Genomic DNA, 22680 nt, shown 5'->3' with positions numbered 1-22680 from the left:
GCAGGACATCGGTAGCAACGCTCTGCGAGCTCTGCAGGTTATCACTCTCAATTTCCCTCTGTGCTATCGCTTCTAGCTCAGTTTCTTTTCTCCTTTGGGGGTCTTTTATCACTGTTGCAGTAGCGGTGGGCTGCGCACACTGCAGCGTTTCTTAAAGGGGACAGTACTTTGTATTGCACTGTAGTTTGTTCTGATAACTTGAGCAATGGATTCTCAGGAAAGCAAGTTTCCTCCAGCTTTAGTGGGGGGCCCCAGTTCTCCTGTGGCCCCGCTGCGACCCGATCTGGCTGCTGTGGTGGCGACTTTGGTGGCAAATATGGAAATGCTGATGTCTGAACGCGCTGCGAGAAAGAGGCCCAGGTTGTCTCTCTCTTCTGATTCAGATGGGGATATGGCTGCTGCTGCGAGCGTGCCCTTTTCAGGGTCCCGCTCATCCTTGGACCCCCCGGGGTCTGAGGGGGAGGCTGAGATGGAGGGGGTTGATACCTCCTCCCCAGGGTCGCCTGAAGAACGGGCGACCATGGATGAGTTGATTGTGTCTGTAAAGGACACCTTGCATTTAGAGGATGAGCCCTGTCCTCCGGGCGTTGTGTCCTCGTTTGGGACGCACAGGACCCGCAAGTCTGCGCAGGTTTTCCCCTGCCCAGCCGAATTCCATTACACTGTTAATGAAATGTGGCGCATGTTGAAACGTCCATTCCTGGTTCCTAGTCGGTTCAAATTTATTTATCCTTTTGCGCCGGCTACGGAATCGCGATGGTGTGTGCCTCCACAGGTAGATCACACTGTGGCCGTGTTGAACAAGGCTACCTTGGTTCCTACCGAGGATACCCCGGGTTTTCCGGGAATCCCACGGACCGGTGGTTAGAGTCTCTAGCTCGCCATTCCTATACGGTGGCGGGTTCGTTGCTCAAACCCGTCCGTTCTGGTGGCTCAGGCGGTGGCTGATTGGACTAAGGTGCTGATTTTCCCTATGCTGGCTCTCGCCTTTTTGGCGAGGCATTGGGACACCCTGGTGAAAGGCGTCGGGGGGGGGGGGCGCGCAAGAGCACTCTGCTGCCCCAGAACCCGAAGAACAAGTCTTTTCGGGCAAGCGGGGTTCTGCGCCTAGATCCACTCAGGGGTCCTTTCATGCCTTTCGGAACCAATCCAAGGGCAAGCCCTTCAAGGCCCAGGGCAACCAGAAGAAGCCCTGGGTGGGTAAGCAGAAGTCTGGCAATGCCGGCTCGGCGGGTCAATCCGCCTCTGCCTGAAGGGGCGCCCTCACCCGTTTCAGGGGTGGGGGGACGTTTGCGCGGTTTCCTCCAACCTTGGCTGCTCCGGCTATCGGACAAGTGGGTTCAGGAAATCGTTCGATCGGGATACAAGATCGAATTCCTTTCCCGGCCGGTGGACAGATTCTTTTCCTCCAATCTTCATCTGCTTCTGGGGCGTCTGCAGGACTTGCATCAAGCATTCCGGGTGTGGAAAATTGGCAGGCCGACTATCTGAGCCGCCAGTCCCTGGACCAGGGGGGAATGGTCCCTACACCTGGAGGTCTTTCAGATGCTGTGTGCGAGGTGGGGATCCCCGGACGTGGATCTGTTCGCATCCCGGCTAAATCAAAAGGTGGAAAGGTTCGTGGCAAGAACGCCCGATCCGTTGGCGGACGCCTCGGATGCGTTGGTAGCCTCTTGGCATCAGTATCGTCTGATGTGCGCCTTTCCTCCGTTTCAGTTGCTATCCAGGTTCCTCCGCAGGTTGGCCTCGGAACCGCACCTGGTGATTCTGGTGGCTCTGGACTGGCCTCGCCGGTCCTGGTACGCCGACGTTGTTCACCTGGCAGTTTCGCCTCCGTGGCGTCTGCTTCTGTGGGAAGATCGCCTGTCTCAAGGTCCGATCTTCCGACCTGCTTTACAGTTGCTGGCTTTAACGGCCTGGCTGTTGACCCGAGTCTTGAGGGACAAGGGTCTCTCCCCTGAGGTTATCCCTACCCTGATTAAGGCTAGGAAGTCCTCCTCTGGTAAGATCTATTACCGTACCTGGAAAGCTTATTTCGCCTGGTGTGAGTCCAGGGGGATCTCCCCTCGTTCTTACTTGGTGTCGAGAGTGTTGGCTTTCCTCCAGTCTGGGGTGAACCAGCGCCTGGCGCTGGCCACGATAAAGGACCAGGTGGCTGCACTGGCTGTCCTTTTCCAACGCCCTGTGGCGTCTCATTCTTTGGTGCGCACCTTCATTCAAGGTGTGCGACATTTGGCTCCTCCCAGAAAGGAGCCCTTACCTCCATGGGACTTGAACTTGGTTCTGTCCTTGTTGCAGTGTGCTCCCTTTGAAAACATCAGGGAGATATCGTTGCCTCTGCTGTCGAAAGGTTGCTTTTCTAGTGGCGATCACTTCGGCTCGCAGGGTGTCGGAGCTGGCGGCGTTGTTTTGCCGCTCCCCTTACTTGATAATTCACAAGGATAAGGTGGTTTTGCGACCACCCCCATCCTTCCTTCCCAAGGTGATCTCTGAGTTCCACCTTAATGAGGACATTGTCCTGCCTTCGCTTTTTACGAAGCCTAAACATCCAAAGGAGATTGCCTTACATTCCTTGGATGTTGTCAGGGCGATCAGGGTTTACCTGACGTCTACGGAGTCTTTTCGGAAGACGGATTCCCTCTTTGTCCTTCCTGAGCGACCTCGGAAGGGCATGGCTGCGTCCGCAGCAATTATTGCCAAATGGATAAGACAGACCATTGAGCAGGCTTATGCCTTGAAGGAACGGGTTCAGCCCTTCCCTGTTAAGGCGCACTCTACCAGGTCTTTGAGTGCATCCTGGGCCTATTGGCATCGGGCCTCGGTGTGCAAGGCAGCGACTTGGTCGTCGGTGCACACCGTTTCCAAATTCTACAAAGTAGATGTTCTTGCATCAGCTGATGCTTCTTTTGGCCGCAAAGTTCTCAGTGCGGCAGTGCCATGATGGACCCTTGATTTGATATTTTTCGGGGTCCCTGGCTATTGCCATTTGTTTTCTTGGGTTGTTGCTCCTGTTGAGCATTGTTTTTTCTGTTGCCCAGTTGGTTCTCTTACAGTGCATGTAAGATTCCTTTCTCTGATGTGGGTACTGCGTTGCCTTTTCTACGGTTGCGTCTCCCACCCCTCATATCTATACTGCTTTGGGACATCCCAACAGTGATGACTTAGAGGAGGCGGTGACTGTCGGAGGATGTAAGAGAATGGAATTTTTGTAAAATCTTACCTGTAAAATTCCTTTCTCTGAGTCCTCCGACAGTCGCCGCCCCCGCCCCTCTTTTGGGGCTCTTATTACCTACTGCTATGCTACCAAACTGAGTTGGGAGTGGTGATGCAGGGGGGGTATTGACCAGATGGGACAGCCCCCATGGGTGTGTATATGCTAATGCCTTTTGTCTTTGGCCTAAGTCTATATGCCTAGCTATTCCTGCGGATGGGAAGACAATACCCAACAGTGATGACTTAGAGGAGGCGGCGACTGTTGGAGGACTCAGAGAAAGGAATTTTACAGGTAAGATTTTACAAAAATTCTGTTTTTTGGGTTGTCCCCGGAAAAGTAATAGAGGGGGAAGTCCACCAATGGGAACACTAGTTCTGGTGACTGGGGAAGGGGGGGGGGTGTGGAGTGCCCAAAGGAGTCTCTTAATTTGCTTGGACTTCCTGTTTGGTTATGAGACAGGAAGTGAAGGGAAATCTTCAAAATGGGACACAGATGGCAAAAACTAAAAAAAAAAAAAAAAAAAAAAAAAAATAAATCTGTTGGGGCTTATAACCCATTCTTAAGCCCCGTACACACGCAATGATTATCGGCCAGCCGATCGTCCGTCTTTTGTCCAGAGTGGTGTTTTGTTGGTTGGAATGTGCCTAGACTGCACACGAATTTTCTCGCCCAACAAAAATCGACTTCAGAAGTGATGTCATGTGTTGGTTTGCTTTCTTTGTATTCTTTCTTCTCTGAGCATGCCCAGACTTGCTCATAAGATTTTTCCCTGTCGAAATCTGTACTGACTGCACGAAAATCGGCCGTGTTTTGACGGCGGACAAAAATTTTATAGCCTGCACACCAGATTGTTTTCAGCCGAAAAGTCGGAGTTGGTTGTCGGAAGCATCATACAAACAAGCCGAAAATCGGCAGATCGGTCATCGGACGAAAATTCGCTGCCGATTTTCGACACGTGTGTACGAGGCTTAACTCTATCCCAAAATGGGAGTGGGGGGGGGGGGGGTGGCGAGTTCCGTCTATAGTTCTACTTTAAGTCTGTTCCTGAAGACAGTTACATTTTTTTTTTTTTTTACGGTGTTAACATGAAAATGTCATGGAAGGATGGTGTACTTTTCACTTCCTGTCCTCTAATCCAGAAAAATATCCTTGTTTATTTCCAACCTCTTTGAGCCTAAAATGGCAGCACACCTAGTTTAGGAGGCTACACAGTTCCATAACTGTCCATAATATACAGTATCTCCACAAAAGTGAGTACACCCCTCACGTTTTTGTAAATATTTTATTTTATCTTTTCATGTGACAACACTGAAGAAATGACACTTTGCTACAATGAAAAGTAGTGAGTGTACAGCTTGTATAACTGTGTAAATTTGCTGTCCCCTCAAAATAACTTCAAACACAGCCATTAATGTCTAAACCACAGGCAACAAAAGTGAGTACACCCCTAAGTGAAAATGTCCAAATTGGGCCCAAATAGCCATTTTCCCTCCCTGGTGTTATGGGACTCGTTAGTGTTAAAAGGTCTCAGGTGTGAATGGGGAGCAGGAGTGTTAAATTTGGTGTTATTGCGCTCTCTCTCATACTGGTCACTGGAAGTTCAACATGGCACTTCATGGCCAAGAACGCTGCAGATCTGAAAAAAAGTATTGTTGCTCTACATCAGGGGTCTTCAAACTATGGCTCTCCAGTTGTTCAGGAATTACAATTCCCATTATGCTTAGTCATGTCTGTGAATGTCAGAGATTTTTAATGCCTCATGGGATGTATAGTTCTGCAACAGCTGGACGGCCGTAGTTTGAGGATTCCTGCTCTACATAAAGATAGCCTAGGCTATAAGAAGATTGCCAAGACCCTGAAACTGAGCTGCAGCATGGTGACCAAGACCATACAGCGGTTTAACAGGACAGGTCTACTCAGAACAGGCCTCGCCATGGTTGAACAAAGAATTTGAGTGCATGTGCTCAGTGTCATAGCCAGAGGTTGTCTTTGGGGAATAGATGTATGAGTGCTGCCAGCGTTGCTGCAGAGGTTGAAGGGGTGGGGGTCAGCTTGTCAGTGCTCAGACCATATGCCGCACACTGCATTAAACTGGTCTGCATGGCTGTTGTCCCAGAAGGAAGCCTCTTCTAAAGATGATGCACAAGAAAACCTGCAAAAAGTTTGCTGAAGACAAGCAGACTAAAGGCCCGTACACAGGATAAGAAATTCGGAAAGGGAAATTTTGTCTGACGACCGATCTACCGATTTTCGGATTGTTAGTATGGTGCTTTCCACAGCCGACTCCGACTTTTCGGCTGACAAAATCTTGATGCGCAGGCTATAAAATTTTTGTCCTCCGTCGACACACGTCCGATTTTCGTCTCATTAAGGGCCATACACACTAAGATTTTCTGAAGACTTTTTTTCTTCAGATTTACCTTTTCTATGTAGTGCAAGGGCCTGCCAGATTGCATACAAAATGAAAGTGTTTAGGTTTGACCTCATATATGATTTTGGTAAGTCTGAAGGAAAAGTCTTCAGAAAATCTTATAGTGTGTATGGCCCATTAGTACAGATTTCGACGGGGAAAAATCTTATGAGCAAGACTAGGTATGCTCAGAGACGAAAGAATACATACAAATCAATCCAACACATGACATCACTTCTAAAGTAGAATTCTGTCGTACGGGAAAATTTGTATGAAAATAACCTCTTCACTTTCCACATCAGACTAGCATGCCACAAAAAACAGAAGACAGATCGTTCGATAATCTGATCGTGTGTACGGGGCTTAAGGACATGGATTACTGGAACCATGTCCTGTGGTCTGAAGAGACCAAGATAAACTTGTTTGGTTCAGATGGTGTCAAGCATGTGTGGCGGCAACCAGGTGAGGAGTACAAAGACAAGTGTGTCTTGCCTACAGTCAAGCATGGTGCCTGGAGTGTCATGGTCTGGGGCTGCATGAGTGCTGTCGGCACTGGGGAGCTACAGTTTGAGGGAACCATGAATGCCAACACGTACTGTGACATACTGAAGCAGAGCATGATCTCCTCCCTTCAGAGACTGGGCCGCAGGGCAGTATTCCAACATGATAAAGACCCCAAACACACCTCCAAGACGACCACTGCCTTGCTAAAGAAGCTGAGGGTAAAGGTGATGGACTGGCCAAGCATGTCTCCAGACCTAAACCCTATTGAGCATCTGTGGGGCATCCTCAAATGGAAGGTGGAGGAGCGCAAGGTCTCTAACATCCACCAGCTCCGTGATGTCTTCATATAGGAGTGGAAGAGGACTCCAGTGGCAACCTGTGAAGCTCTGGTGAACTCCATGCCCAAGAGGGTTAAGGCAGTGCTGGAAAATAATGGTGGTCACGCAAAATATTGACTCTTTTGGCCCAATTTGGATATTTTCACTAGGGGGTGTACTCACTGTTGTAATGGCTGTGCGTTGTGTTATTTTGAGGGGACAGCAAATTTACAGTTATACAAGCTGTACACTCACTACTTTACATTGTAGCAAAGTGTCATTTCTTCAGTGTTGTCACATGAAAAGATATAATAAAATATTTACAAAAAGGTGAGGGGTGTACTATGCAAATGTTGGGGCTTAAGTATTAATGGGATTACATTTTTGTTTTTTTTACTTTTATTACCAACTGTTAATTGTATTACTTTACCCCCCATTTAATGCTTACAAAGAGACAAATGAATAGACAAAAAAATCAATTTATTTGCTGGAAATCTTGCAGATTATAGAAATATAGAAATAAAACAATCTCCTGAAGAAGATGGAGAGTGGAAAGAATTAACTTATTGGTAGACTTGGGTTTGTGAAACATTTTAAAAAATCTCTAGCATAGTCAGTAATGTTGGTAATTTTACCCACTTCATCCACTGGTCCTTGCGGGAAGTCTGTAAGGATCTTGGTGCAAGCACAGACCAACACCGATTTCTCCCTCTAGATCTTACAAAACTAAAGATACCCGCTGCTAGAGCCTTTCCCTCCTACACAGCTTGCGATGTCTGGTTGCCTTCAAATTTTCCAGTGTTCTTTTAAATAAATGGGGACATGCCAGAAAGTTTCAAGTATTCAATACCAGATAAATGTTGCAGTGGGTGAGTAAATCTGACCCTAATCAAAATGTCTTGCTGAATAATTGAAATAAAAGCATAAATGTTTGAACTCTGTAAGTTACCTATGGCTCCCAATTTTCCACCTGAAAAGTTGCAGTTTTCTGAATGGTGAAGATAATGAGGATCCTCCAGTGGGTCTTGCTGTCCCCAGGATGTCGCTTATGTTGCATAGATAACTCTCCTCTCTGCTTTGCAGTTACAAGTGTGATGCGAGAGTGGGGGGACAATATAGAGGACACCTGGGACCATAGATTGTCCAGGAGCGTCAAACATGGTGTTGTCGGTTCACCGCAATGAGATGGCAAGAGATATGAGAAGCAGCATAAGTGAGGATGTCAGCGTGGAGCCTCTGCCGCAGTCCTGTGCGTTTTCCTGCAATAGAGAATCAGCAGTGTGACACAGAGGGGCAAATGTATAAAGCAAGGAATGTGACTTTTCTCAAACCTTTACGGGAGGTGAATTAATTACTGTCATTTAAAAACACACCTGGAAGATGCACAGTTTTATAAATATGCTCAGAAATGTCTGTAAAATTCCCTTAATTTTAAGGGATGTCCTCTCACTTCCTGTTTGGCTATAGGACAGGAAGTAACGATAAATCTCCGCAATGGGACACAGATGGTGAAATAAAAATCTGACGGGTTATCCCATAGTTTGTAGACGCTATAACTTTTGCGCAAACCAATTAATCTGCGCGTATCAGAATTTTTTTTTACCAAAAATATCTACTTGAATACATATTGACCTAAGTTGATAAAAAAAATTTATAAGCCACTTCAGCTTTGGAAGGTTTTACCCCCTTAATGACCAGGCCATTTTTTGCGATACGGCTCTGCGTTGCTTTAACTGACAATTGCCTGGTCGTGCGACGCTGTACCCAAATAAAATTGATGTTCTTTTTCCTACAAATAGAGCTTTCTTTTGGTGGTATTTATGTACCTCTGTGTTTTTTTCTTTTTGCTCTATAAACAAAAAAGAACCACAATTTTGAAAAAAATACAATATTTTTGACTGCTATTTTTTTTTTTTTAAATCTAATTTTGTTTAAATTGGCTTATTTTTATTCACTTACCGCCACTATATTGTGATGTTGGCTTACAAAAAAATGTTCCCCTTTAAAAGCTAGGAAGATGGTGTTCTGCTGACCTCAACTGACCCAGATACGAAAGGTTAAGAAAGGGGGAGTTCTAGACATACACTAAATTACCAAAAGTATTGGGACACCTGCCTTTACATGCACATGAACATTAATGGCATCCTAGTATTTGCGCAAGGTCCTTAAACACATGGATGAGCAAGTTTAGGGTGGAGGAACTTTACTGACCTGCACACAGAGTCCTGACCTCCACCCGATAAAAATGGAAAATTGCATCAAATACTTACTATAATTTTCCTTTCCGGACGCCAATCCATGGCAGCATACATATGATACAGCTCCACCCCTACAGCCACCCACCGGACCTGTTTAAATCTATAAAAATCTGACTGAGAGCAACCTCCCCCATTCTCTGTAAAAATATCAAGATCAAAAAAGTGAGGGTTCGTATGCTGCCATGGATTGGCGTCCGGGAAGGAAAATTACGGTATTTGATACGATTTTCCTGAAGCCAACATGGCAGTATACATAGGATAGTGAGCTAAACAGGGAGGGCTAAAATGTATAATCAAACTTCATTACAATGGACATGGAAGCCTGGACCATCATTCCTTTGAAGTCCATTGATGTATAAGCCCCTGGATCTTCCTCTAGTGCCGTAGGTAAGTGCACTACGCCAACCATCTTGCTGCTTTGCAGAGGTCTCTATAGGCAAATGCCCAAATTTAAAGATGTAAAAATTTAACTAGCTGAATAAACCTGTATCGCTTTTGGAGGCTCTTGCCTGGCTGCACTGTAAGTTTTTTGGATGAGCTTGACTCTCCAACATGACAAGGTTTTGCTGTAGGTTCCACCTCAGAACTTGCCTGATGGAAACACAAATAGTCTTCTTTAGGATTTTACCTAGTAAGCTGCTTAAAGGTAGGCATTTTAGACAATTGGTGCATTCAGTGTAGGTTAGGTACTGTCTCTGCTGGAAAGGATAGAAACGTCACTGATGAAAAGAGAAGCCACCTTGGGAGCAAAGGTGCTCGACAATCACAGGCCCCAACTTGTCTGGAAAGAATAGGGATGTAGGACTGTAGCTCCAGGTGCTTGCAGAGCCAATACTTTGCCCCTTGAAGTTAGCGAGGGACACTGCCTCTCAAGTGATGTCCCACTGAGGACTGCCTTCTTATGCAAACAGAGTCCTGGCAAGAAAACCAGGACCAGAGTAAAAACCTAATAGGGAACGCTATTCCTTCTCAGGGCAAAGTCTTAGGACCGACCTCATGAAGCATTCCTCTGGCAACTCAAATGCCCATTTTCCCTGATGAAAGCTGAAATGTGAGCACTTACAGGACTAGGCTGAGCAGCAAATCTAGAACCATTTGAGGAAATTATAGCAATCTCCAGGTTGCAAGGATCAAAATTCTGCTCAGGCTGTGAACCTGTTCCAGACTTTGTAGTAAATAGATTTGTTAACGTCTTTTCTGGAACCTTGTCAGGATTTAACCACTTCCAGAAAATGGCCCAAGTTCGCCACTCCTTCCCGCTCTATTTACAGGCCATCATGGGACAGGTGTTAGTCCTGCCTAGATTAGATGGTAAGGGTAAACCAAGGCCTGCGGGCCAATCAGTATGCTTGCTATCATAGTGAGACTCTCAGACAAAAGTCTTCCCCTGGAATTTCATGACCAAAGGCAGTAGAGGAAAGGCATCTGCTAGGTGACTATTTCTTGGGTGAGTGAGGGCATCCACTTCCTCCACCAGCAGGTGAGGGTAGGAAGAGAGGTACCTTGTGAATGGATGTTGATGCAAACAAACTCAGCTGAGGGTGGCCCCATACCTAAGTGATATGGGCAAGATCTTCTGATTAAAGACCCATTCATTGGGAGCCAAGTACTAGCATCAGTGGTGACAATGGTCCCGGATGATGAACCTACCAAACAAGTGAGGGTTCCTTGAGATACTCATCACCAGAGGCTCGAACTCTGGGAAGAAGCACTTTGAATCGGCTGCCCTTTGCGTTGCAAAAAGAAAATTAATTGGACATCCAGAAAAATCCAGTGTGCCCAGGGCAGTATAGGGATGCAAGACATCATCGTTTCCAAGAGACCCCTGCATTGGGAAGTTGACAACTGCTTGCCTCATTCAAAGAAGGAGGAGAAAAAGTGCTTGCGTGAGAATTGAACTGGGGCTCCATATTCATGACTAGTCAGGTCTGCTTCAACTGGGTTGACACCTTCTATCCAGCCAAAACTTCTCAGGCTGGCCAGAAGAATCCCCTTTTGGACTAGTGGGTCATCTGGACTCTGAGCCAACAGTAGAATACCATCCAAGTAATGGTGAATTTGAAGCACCCCCAATTCCTCAGATGGCCTACACAGAGGTTAGAACCTCCATAAAGGTCATCAGTGAGGTGGAGGGCCCTGAAAGGAAGACCCATGAACTGAAATCTCACGCCGAGTCTTGGTTTCTTTAAATTAAACACTGGTCTTCTTTGTATGAGACACAGGAGAATAAAAGCCTGTAAATAGCACTGAGGGATGACATAGAATAATTCCCCATTGTAGTCATTTTATACTGATGTTATCAGAGAGGAATGTGCTATTCTGGTCAGGATGAAGAAATGTTCTGGAGGTTGATATCTGAAGCACCAAAAGTAACAGTTTTACTGTAGATGGCACCCCTGGATCACAAAAAATGGGTTTTATCATTTGTGCACACACCCTAGTCCCCACCAAACTAGCCTGGGGGGGGGGGGGGGGGTCTCCCACAGACTCCTGTAGGGGATGATGAAGGGATTGAAAAGGACCATGGCTGTGCGTCCCTTCAGAAAGGTGCCCTCACACAACCTTCTATTGCCTCTTGAAGTTTTCCATTCTGGCAAAAGCAGAGTTCTGGAATGTAGAGTGGACTAATCTATCAGAAAGAACTCATCGGAGCTTCGACTTTCTCACTAACCACCGATTGCTCCTAAAATAGCGCTTAGCATTGGGATGTACATATGACTTTTAATCATGGCCAATAAAAAGCTTTCGACATTAAAGGTTGTGTGCCGCTCTATGAAATGTAAACACTGTTTTACGGCAATCAAGAGCTGACTGCGAGCACCATCCTTCTGCACAGCAAACTGAGGACAACCAGGATTGAGCAGCAGTGAGTCTCTTGAAATAGTCAAAACTTCTAGTCTCAGGGAAAATTGTCATCATACAGGCACTTACGACCACCCTGTTTGAGGATGGGTTTGTTGACCAAGGACTGGGCTTTAAAGCCCCCTTCATTGATGCTGAATGCAGCACTTCCTTAGGGGAACATTGATAACAACAAATGCTACTCCATCATCCACAAAATCTGCCGATCACTTACGCTCACTAAGAGCACTAATAAGCTGCTCTTTCAGTGATTCATGGGTGATGGAGACATCCACTCTGGGTCCCACCTGTGTTGTGCTTGCAACAAAGTAAAGTGATCACTGGCTTACAAGCACCCCCTGCACATTGACATGAATCTCTTAAAAATTAATTGATCGTAGATACAGCCAACGGAAACTGAATCTTTCCTGGGAAGAATAACTTTTCTGACACAATGCATAATGGTAGAGTCCATGCCTTTGCAGTAGGGTGCAGTGCTGTAAAGTGTGTGCTACTGCAATGCGTGTTAAGTGCATTAGCTCAATGCAGTGCCATTCTTTTGAGCAGAGAACTGGCACTTACCTCTGGAGTAGGGTCAAATTTTGCCGCTGCTTACTTCTGTAAAACTTCATATCACTACTGAAACTCCCCTTGAATCGGCCTCCTCCCCTTTCCATTAATTGGGGGAGTATGGAAGGACATGTTTTGAAAACGTGATGTAATGACTTGAAAGGCACTGATCTGGGTCATCCCATTGCAGGCCTGTTTAACTGCCCTAATGAATGACTGGACCCAAGAGACACTCAAAACCAGCTTAACCTCCTCAAGGAGGACGACCGACCCTCTTCTACCTCTGGTGTAGCCAGGTGTAAGGCACGGGTAAAATGGCTTGGATAAAGATGCCCTAAGAGCAGGGAACAAAGTTGGCTGTAATGGGCTTGGGACCTCCTTGTTTAGAAGGGATAATTGTGATGCCCTGAAATCATCTGCAGGGCTGCGTCCTTGAGTCCGCTGGCATAAGTGATTGGAGAACTCAGAGACTCACTACTTGCCCATGAGCGGCCATCACTTGCTGGCTTACAGCATTCTTTGTCCTTAGAGAGGTCTTAGCGGCAATATCCACAGACCTTTTAGTCTGGTAATAGCTCTGCGCCACTTCTTACCCTTTTGTCGCTATTAGCACTTAGGGGAGGAGTAATGCTGACACTCACTGGTAACTTTCTGCACCTCCTGGGCGAGACCTGCGGGGTATGGATGAGCCGCTGTCCACACATGACATTCCTCTTTTAGCTTAAACTTAAGCAAGAGCGGGAAAGTTGCATTAGAAGGCCACGCTCATGGAAAGGCACTCTTTTTCCTCACTTACCAGACTGATGATCCCTGGTAAGTGACAAAGCTTGCACAAAGTTCCTTTTGGAGTAGGATGTCAGCACTGCACAGAAAGAAAAAGGAGACTCGTAGAAAGAAGCAAACCAATTATAGACATGAATCACCTCCCTCCCCCCCATAAGATGTTTCCTGTGCAAAAACCACCTCACGCATGCGTGAGCCTATACATGCCACAGCAAAGATGGCTGCCACACGAGGCCCTGTGTACAAGTACATGTATGGGGGCCAAAGCCAGCCCTCAGACCAGAAACAGCCACAAAACCTGGACCATGTTGTGCACACATGCACATTGGTCAAAGGAAAAGCCACAGATGAAAGGAAACAAATGCAGACAAAAGAAAAAAAAATCTTATTAGAACCAGCACATTGTGAGAATATTATCATGTGGAAATTGTACAGTGTGTGGAGTGATCTTTTTAATCAGATGTGAAAGGAAACTCTTACCCCATCTAATGGAATATGTGCAGTATGAGTTGTGAATTATGAACTGAAATCTTTGTGGTGAACTTGTGTCTTTGTTTTGTGATCATAAAACACATTTCACCAATAATAGTGCCTGGGATCAGAACTAATCTTGTGGTGTGTAGGCAGCACAGAACAACAAGCAATCAAATTTTAAGCCTAATGAAGTTAGGCAAGGGAGGAAAACAAAAAGGAATAGCACATACCAGCATCAGGATTCAGCACAGGTGGGTAGAGAGACACATACATCATGGACTCCAGTAGCCAAACACCATCGCAGGTGCACCACATGAGGTTCTGCTGTCTCTAGTTGGAGAACTCCTAAAAGACAACCAGAAGGGGCTCCCCACCTTGTTGGTGCATTTAGCAGTTAGCAACCTAAGACATGGGACTGCACCTGGGAGATGCTGAACCCAGACGGATGCCGACACAGTCAGCAGGTAGTGACTTTATCGCAACATCACAGTCTTGCGGGTGTATATCTTGAGGACAAAAAGGAGAATAGGTGAGGTTTCTCTCAGTCAGACTTTTATAGATTTAAACAAGTCCTGTGGGTGTATATATGGGACAGAGCTATAGCATATGTTTGCTGCCATGCTGGCGTCAGAAAATACCTTCGGAATTAATTGGAGCGGAGACTGCGAGCAAGGCCTTGTCATCCAACATCAGTGCCTGACCTCATAAATGCGCTTCTGGAAGAATGGTCAAACATTTCCATAGACACACTCCTAAACCCTGTGGACAGCCTTCCCAGAAGAGTTGAAGCGTTTATAGCTGCTAAGGGTGGGCCAACTCAATATTGAACACTACAGACTAAAGGCCCAGCACAAGATAAGAAAATCGGAAGTTAAATTTTGTCCGATGAATGATCTGCCGATTTCCGGATCATTAGTATGGTGTTTTCGACAGCCGATTCCGAATTTTCTGAGGACAAAAACTGAAGTGTTCACATACGATAAAAATGTTATAACCTGCACAAACGTTCAATTTTCGTTTTAATTAATACAGTTTTCGTCCGAATAAAATCATAGGCGCAAGACTACACATGCTCGGAAACAAAAGAAGACATACAAAAAAAAAAAACAATTCACCACATGACCACTCCTGAAGTTGAATTCTGTCGAACAAGAATTTTTATATGTTGAGTAACTTCTTCACTTTATATAGATATGAGACTAGCATGCAACAAAAAACGGATGAAAATTTGTCTGGTAATCTGATCGTGTGTACAAGGCTTTAGACTGGGAGGCCATTAAAAATGATGTGCGTGTAAAGGCAGGTGTTCCAATACTTTTGACAATATAGTATATACTTTTTTTTTTTTTTTTTTTTACATAAGAATCAGTCCGGGATAGTTGAAGGGAGCCTTACAACCCATTCAAAGCCCACTACACCCTTATATGTGTCTCTAACTTTGCTTTCCAAGTTGATTCCAATTCATATTGCCTAATGGGCAAATTATGAAGAAGTTTCCGATTTTGCAGAAATTTTAGCAAAGCAAAAACTCCCAATCTTGCGAATGCCTGATCTCCATGTATGTGAACAGCCCTCAAAATTATTGGATTGAGTTCAGGGGAGAGGTACTGTTAATATTACAGCATACAAAGAAATTTTAGAGTTGTGCACTTCCAGACCAAACACAAAACCGCTACCAGCTAGCCAAAAAAAAAAAATACCGTTTTAACAATTGGCATTAAACAAAGATTCTAGTTGCATGAATCTGCAAATACACTACATTACCAAAAATATTGGGACACCTGCCTTGCTTTGTGCACTGGTGTGCAGTAGGGATCGACCAATATAATTTTTTCATTACCGATATTTTGGCCATTGCATATCGATATCAGCCGATATTTTGAACATTTAAAGTTCTGCAAAATAAACACAATTATCTACACAAATCTGTTACTGTCTGGCTGGCTGGCACCCTGTGGTGGGTGGCTGGCTGGCACCCTTTGGTGGGTGGCTGGCTGGCACCCTGTGGTAGGTGGCTGGCTGGCACCCTTTGGTGGCTGGCTATCACACTTTGGTGGGTGGCTGGCTGTCACCCTGTGGTGGGTGGGTGGCTGGCTGGCTCCCTGTGGTGGCTGGCTGGCACCCTGTGGTGGGTGGCTGGCTGGCACCCTTTGGTGGCTGGCTGGCTGTCACACTTTGGTGGGTGGCTGGCTGGCACCCTGTGGTGGCTGGCTGGCTGGCACACTGTGGTGGGTGGCTGGCTGGCTGGTACAGACCCAGGGCCTGTAGCTGGCTGGTACAGGCCTGTGGGTGTGTGAGTGGCTAGCTGGCTGGCACCGGGCATGTATGGCGGCTGTGTTAAACACACTGTGTGCACTGTACACTGCACTGTACACTCACTGTCCCAAGACTCCCTGACTCCAGACGAGGCTGAGGGAGGCGGCCTAAGAAGGCAGAAGCTGTCCCAGTGCATGGAGGCGTGTAGCGCAACATACGCAATGACGTCACGGCAATATCAGTAACCTCCGGGGCCGATTCACATATATCGGGGAAAGTGCATATCGGCCCTCAATAATCGGTTGATCCCTAGTGCGCAGTCATGTTAGAACAGGAAGGGGCCAACCCCAAGCTGTTCCCACAAAGTTAGAGCATGAAATTGTCCAAAATGTCTTGGTATGCTGATGCCTTAAGAGTTCCCTTCACTGGAACTAAGGGGCCAAGCCCAACCCCTGAGAAAACTACCACACACACCATGATCCCCCCTCCAGCTAATGATTTGGACCAGTACACAAAGCAAGCTCCATAAAGACATGAATAAGCGAGTTTGGGGTGTAGAAACTTGATTGGTCTGCACACAGTCCTGACTTCAACCCGATTAAACACCTTTGGGATTAATTAGAGCGAAGACTGCGAGCCAGGCCTTCTCTCCAACATCAGTGCCTGACCTCATAAATGCACCTCTGGAAGAATGGTCAAACATTCCCATAGACACACTCCTAAACCTTGTGGACAGCCTTCCCAGAAGAGTTGAAGCTGTTATAGCTGCAAGGGGTGAGCCAACTCCATATTGAACCCTACAGACTAAGACTGGGATGCCATTAAGTTTATACAATACTTTTGGTAATAGAGTGTATATGTGGACTCCAGGCTGCCTCATCAAGGCTCCACTGTGTAGTGGTGGCAAATAATTGTATTGTGTTTCTTCTGAGAATGGTCTTTTCGTGTACATTTTACTTTAAAACATATGTTACAGGTTGATGAGTGCGGATGACATTTTTGTATAGCGTGCTGGATTTGGTGCAGAGACATACTGGGGGACTTTAGCTACCGCTGTGTTGGACTGGGCTTCTGGTGTGTTTCTGCACCTTGGAACCACCATGAGACCACACTACAAAGAGGAGACTTGACGACCTGGTATGGCTTCCACATATATTTTCGCAAATGTATGCAGCTAAAACCTCTGTTTTTAGCACAAATTCTTGAAATCCTATAAATTAATTTTTCCTAATCCTACATTAAGAAAATGAGGATGAGGATAAGCAATTCAGGTACATTGGGTTATGCTACTGCCTTCTGGAGATTGGAGACTGGCAAAACAATTCTGTAGGACAGCCCAGTATGGCCCCTACCTCTCTCAGTCTGCCTTAGTTTTCTGCTAATGTCCTCAGAGAACAGATGTATTCTCTCTTCTATGAGCAGAAAAACCTTTTCTGATTTCTTTTTTTTTTAATCAAAATTCCTTTTTTGATCTAGCCCTGAACCCTGCTGAAGGTGCTTGCCTATGTACAGGCATGCAACGTGTTATGCCGAAGCATACTTTACAGGTCCAGGGAGGCGGTTTACAGTGTTCTCCATTAGGGACTGACATCAATAGCGCGTTACGCTGTCAGAGTGCAGGAGCCACAAGCTTCTTTCCATGCCTTCTCTTCCAGCTTCTAATTTTCCTGGGTCTGCAGTTACTTTTGTAGTCCGCAAGGGATGAGGAGCAGTGTCAAAAACAAACAAAAATTCTCAGCTCCCTCTAGCCTACAACAAACTGAATTCACCCTGTCTAACAGTTCATGTTAAAAACAAGGAGTTTAGTCGCACACCTTCATAAACATATGTGTAAGCTGCGGTGGCCATGTCAAGGCACCCCAGTTTACTGCAGTCTTAACTCCATAATTTTGAGAGTCTCCCAAATTGGAACACATATATTGCAGTTGGATAGATTAAGGGCAGGTATGACTGGAGGGAACTCATCCCTCCTTAAAGGTAGAGGGATACATGTGACACCCAGCAAAGGCACCCCACAATGGCAGCTGAAGGTATCCCGTGCATGCCTGCACCAATTCATAAATTATGCAAACAAAGGGCAGCCACCCCAAACTATAACTAGCATTTGCATCAAGAAGCACATGGAAGGGCAACACGCATCAAAAGCAAACAAAAATTCCCAGCTCACTTACTAGTGGAAAGAGTGGAAATACAAGAGTCCAATTGCCCCCCGAAACAATGCCAGAACAGGTCAGAAGCACAGAGGTTAAGAAATGATAAGCTCAGAGTCCTGTCCACAAATGCTCGCAGTTTAGGTAAAAAAATCAATGAACTTGGGTCAATAATAGCATCTGAGAATGTAGATTTAGTGGCTGTTACGGAGACATGGTTTAATGAAAGAAATGACTGGGACATGACCATACCAGGGTACTCTTTATACAGAAGAGACAGAGAAGGCAAGAAAGGAGGAGGAGTGGCCCTGTATGTGAAAGATAGCATTAAATCTAACCTAATACAAGTTGGTGAGGCCAACATAGAGTCAGTTTGGGTTACGTTGCAGTTTGCTAATCATGCAGTAACTCGTGTAGGTGTGATATATAGACCACCTGGTCAAGTCAAAGAACTAGATGATCTACTAGTTGAAGAAATAGCTAAAATGACAATGAAAGGAGAAGTTATCATTATGGGAGATTTCAATCTTCCAGATATAAACTGGAAAACCAAAATAGCAAGTTCTACCAGGAGTACAGATATTCTAAATTCCCTACTGGGGTTGTCTCTGCAACAAGTGGTTGAGGAGCCAACCCGGAGGGAGGCCATTTTGGATTTGGTATTCACAAATGGGGATTCGGTATATGATGTCATTGTAGGCGAAACCTTGGGATCTAGTGATCACCAGTCAGTGTGGTTTAATATAAGAACTGTGAAAGAGTCACACCACACAAAAACAAAAGTTTTAGATTTTAGAAAAACAGACTTTTCAAAAATGAAATTAGTCATAAATGAGTCCTTATCAGACTGGAACGGATTACATGGAGTCCAGGAGAAATGGGACTACTTAAAAGGTGCATTATTGAAGGCAACAGAAAATTGCATTAGACTTGTCAGTAAAAGCAAAAAAAGGAAGAGACCACTGTGGTACTCAGCAGAAGTGGCCTAAATCATTTAAAATAAAAAGCTAGCATTTTGTAATTATAAAAAAACCCAGAGCAATGAAGATAAGGAAATCTACAAGATTAGGCAGAAAGAGGCCAAGCAAGTTATAAGAACTTCTAAAGCGCAGGCAGAAGAAAAACTAGCTCAGTCTATGAAAAAGGGGGATAAGACATTCTTCAGATATATAAATGAAAAAAGGAAATTAAAACAAGGAATAACTAAATTAAAAACAAAGGACGGAAGGTATGTAGAAGAGAATAAAGGGCTAGCCGACTGCCTTAATGAATACTTCTGTTCAGTTTTTACAGAAGAAAAAGAAGGAGAAGGACCTCCACTCGAAAGGATGACTAATGAATCATTTGATGCATGTGTCTTTACAGAGGAAGAGGTTCTAAGATTGCTGTCTAAAGTGAAGACAAATAAGTCACAGGGTCCTGATGAGATACACCCAAAATTATTAAAAGAGCTTAGTGGTGAGCTGGCAAAACCATTAAAAGATTTATTTAACCAATCATTAGTAACAGGAGTCGTCCCGGAAGATTGGAAATTGGCAAATGTCGTGCCCATTCACAAGAAAGGTAGTAGGGAGGAATCGAGCAACTATAGACCAGTGAGTCTGACATCAATAGTAGGCAAATTAATGGAAACCCTATTAAAGGATAGGATTGTGGAACATCTTAAATCCCATGGATTGCAAGATGAAAAACAACATGGGTTTACTTCAGGGAGATCATGTCAAACAAATCTTATAGATTTTTTTGACTGGGTGACTAAAATAATAGACGGTGGAGGTGCAGTAGACATTGCATATCTAGATTTTAGTAAGGCTTTTGACACTGTCCCACATAGAAGACTTATCAATAAACTGCAGTCATTGAGCATGGACTCCCATATTGTTGAGTGGATTACGCAGTGGCTGAGTGACAGACAACAAAGGGTTGTAGTCAATGGAGAACATTCAGAACAAGGTCATGTTACCAGTGGGGTACCTCAGGGATCTGTACTGGGACCAATTTTGTTTAATATCTTCATAAGTGATATTGCAAAAGGCCTCGATGGTAAGGTTTGTCTTTTTACTGATGACACAAAGATATGTAACAGGGTTGATGTTCCTGGAGGGAAACGCCAAATGGAAAAGGATTTAGGAAAACTAGAAGAATGGTCAGAACTCTGGCAACTGAAATTTAATGTGGATAAGTGCAAGATAATGCACCTGGGGCGTAAAAACTCAAGGGCAGAATATAGAATATTTGACACAGTCCTGACCTCAGTATCTGAGGAAAGGGATTTAGGAGTAATTATTTCAGAAGACTTAAAGGTGGGAAGACAATGTAATAGAGCAGTACGAAATGCCAGCAGAATGCTTGGATGTATAGGGAGAGGTATAAGCAGTAGAAAGAGCTTATGCCGCTGTACAGAACACTGGTGAGACCTCACTTGGAGTATTGTGCGCAGTACTGGAGGCCATATCTCCAGAAGGATATAGATACTCTAGAGAGAGTCCAGAGAAGAGCTACTAAACTAGTACATGGATTGCAGGAAAAAACTTACCAGGAAAGGTTAAAGGACCTTAACATGTATAGCTTGGAAGAAAGAAGAGACAGAGGGGATATGATAGAAACTTTTAAATACATAAAGGGAATCAACTCGGTAAAGGAGGAGAGCATATTTAAAAGAAGAAAAACTACCACAAGAGGACACTGTTTTAAATTAGAGGGGCAAAGGTTTAAAAGTAATATGAGGAAGTATTACTTTACTGAGAGAGTAGTGGATGCATGGAATAACCTTCCTGCAGAAGTGGTAGCTGCAAATACAGTGAAGGAGTTTAAGCATGCATGGGATAGGCATAAGGCTATCCTTCATACAAGATAGGGCCAGGGACATAGGAGGAGTTTAAGCATGCATGGGATAGGCATAAGGCTATCCTTCATACAAGATAGGGCCAGGGACATAGGCCAGGGACATAGGATAGGCATAGGATTCAGATATATTGGGCAGACTAGATGGGCCAAATGGTTCTTATCTGCCGACACATTCTATGTTTCTATGTTACTAGCCTGCAACAAACCAAACTGACCCTGTCTAAGGCCTCATGCACACAGGGCGTTTTTTCAGCTGCTTTTAGCAGCGTCGGCCGTTTTTGTTTTGCGACTTAAAAATGTCCCTCCATGTTATCTTATGGCCTCATGTACACACAGACATTTTGCAGCTGTAAGTGGCATAGGCGTTTTCAAGCTGCAAAACAAACCCAGGGCCAGTGTGTTCTGAGGACCAGCGTTAGAGCTGTAAAACGTCTGACGCTGCTAAAGGCTGCATAACGTTGCTTATACAGCGTTAAGCCACGTTACACGTTTTTTTTTTTCTTTTTATGTGAAAATCAATGGTTTCCTATGGGAGCCCATTGCTTTGAAGGAAAGTTGCATCCAAGTTGAATCAGGATGCAAAACAGCGTGGGGTCCCCCCCAAAATCCATACCAGACCCTTCCGAGCATGCAGTCCGGCAGGTCAGGAAAGGGGAGGGGATGAACGAGTGGCCCCACCCCATCCTGGAGCATACCAGGCCACACACCCTCAACATGGGGGGGGGTTGGTGCTTTGGAGCAAGAAGACCTGCACCCCCCCCCCCACCCCAAAGCTTGATGAGGACAAGGGCCTCTTCCCGACAACCCTGGGTGGTGGTTGTGGGGGTCTGGACCCCCTCCCTATGTGAATGAGTATGGGGTATATTGCCTTTTTGGGGTGAATGGGTAGGGGTACAGTGTAGTGTTTATAATGACAAGAGACTGTTTTGAGAAGTCCTTTATTAAAAATCTTCCTCCGGTCTTCTTTCTCCAGTCGTCTTCCTCCGAGCCTCCTCCGACGAAGTCTCCAGTGATTATGCCAGCTCCGCTTTTTGCAGCTTCTTATATAGTCATGGGGGCGTGTTGTCACGCATCGACAGATGACGATGACCTGCTCCAAAGCACCCCCCCCCATGTTGAGGGTGTGTGGCCTGGTATGGTCCAGAAGGGGGCCGCTCGCTCATCCCCTCCCCTTTCCCACGCCGCTTTTTTTGCGTGAGACTACCCTCAAAATCTATTCCAGACCCGAAGGGCCTGGTTTGGAACCTGGGGGGTACCCCATGCCGTTTTTCTTTTTTTTCTTTTCCCATTTTGGCGTGGAGTTCCCCCTCAAGATCATCCTGATCCCACTTGGATGCGACGTCTATTTAAATCAATGGGCTGAAAGCCGTATCAAAGATGGCTCATAGGCAACTATTGATTTTGAATAAAGGCAGAAAAACGCTGCTAAAAGCTATCGTGGCTAAACGTGCATTGACGCCAATGGAAAAAGCTACTAAAAGCACGTTTTTACAGCTGCTTTTTCCTGGCATTAGCAGTGGCTCTGCAGCTCGTTTTGTCTAATGCCCTGCGTGCATGAGGCCTAACTGTTCAAGTTAAAAACAAGGGGTTTGGTCGCTGGGTGTCCTGTGTATCCCTATACCTTTAAAGAGAGAGGGGCTCCATCCAGGCACCCCTGCCCTTAATCTATCCAACTGCTATATATATAATGGATATAAAAAGTCTACACACCCCTGTTAAAATGTCAGGTGTCTGATGTAAAAAAGTGGGACAAAGGTAAATCATTTCAGAACTTTTTCCACCTTTAATGTGACATATAAACTGTACAAAAGAAAACTGTGCACACCCTTAAGCTTGTTGAAGCACCATTTGATTTTTTTACAGCACTTTTTGGGTATGAGTCTATCAGCATGGCACATCTTGACTTGGCAATATTTGCACACTCTTCTTTGCAAAAACACTCAAAATCTGTCAGATTGTGAGGGCATCTCCTGTGCACAGCACTCTTCAGATCACCCCACAGATTTTCAATCAGATTCAGGTCTGGGCTCTGGCTGGGATATTCCAAAACTTTAAT

General features: G+C 45.2%; 1 protein-coding gene across 1 annotated transcript in view; it reads right to left on the bottom strand.

The window, feature by feature from the left end:
* Positions 1-7288: 7288 nt before the first annotated feature.
* The window catches only part of CACNA2D4 (calcium voltage-gated channel auxiliary subunit alpha2delta 4), a 414350-nt gene continuing 398958 nt past the window's right edge, over positions 7289-22680 (bottom strand). The window contains exon 40 of the mRNA XM_082253648.1: positions 7289-7704. Coding sequence (XP_082109774.1) covers positions 7618-7704 — 87 coding nt within the window. The 3' untranslated portion in view covers positions 7289-7617. The remainder of the gene's footprint in view (positions 7705-22680) is intronic.

This window comes from Pelophylax lessonae, assembly GCF_965119305.1.
Source record: "Pelophylax lessonae genome assembly, chromosome: 4".
NCBI lineage: Eukaryota > Metazoa > Chordata > Amphibia > Anura > Ranidae > Pelophylax > Pelophylax lessonae.
The sequence above is the reverse complement of the archived record's forward strand: the minus strand, read 5'-3'. Positions and strand labels throughout refer to the sequence as shown.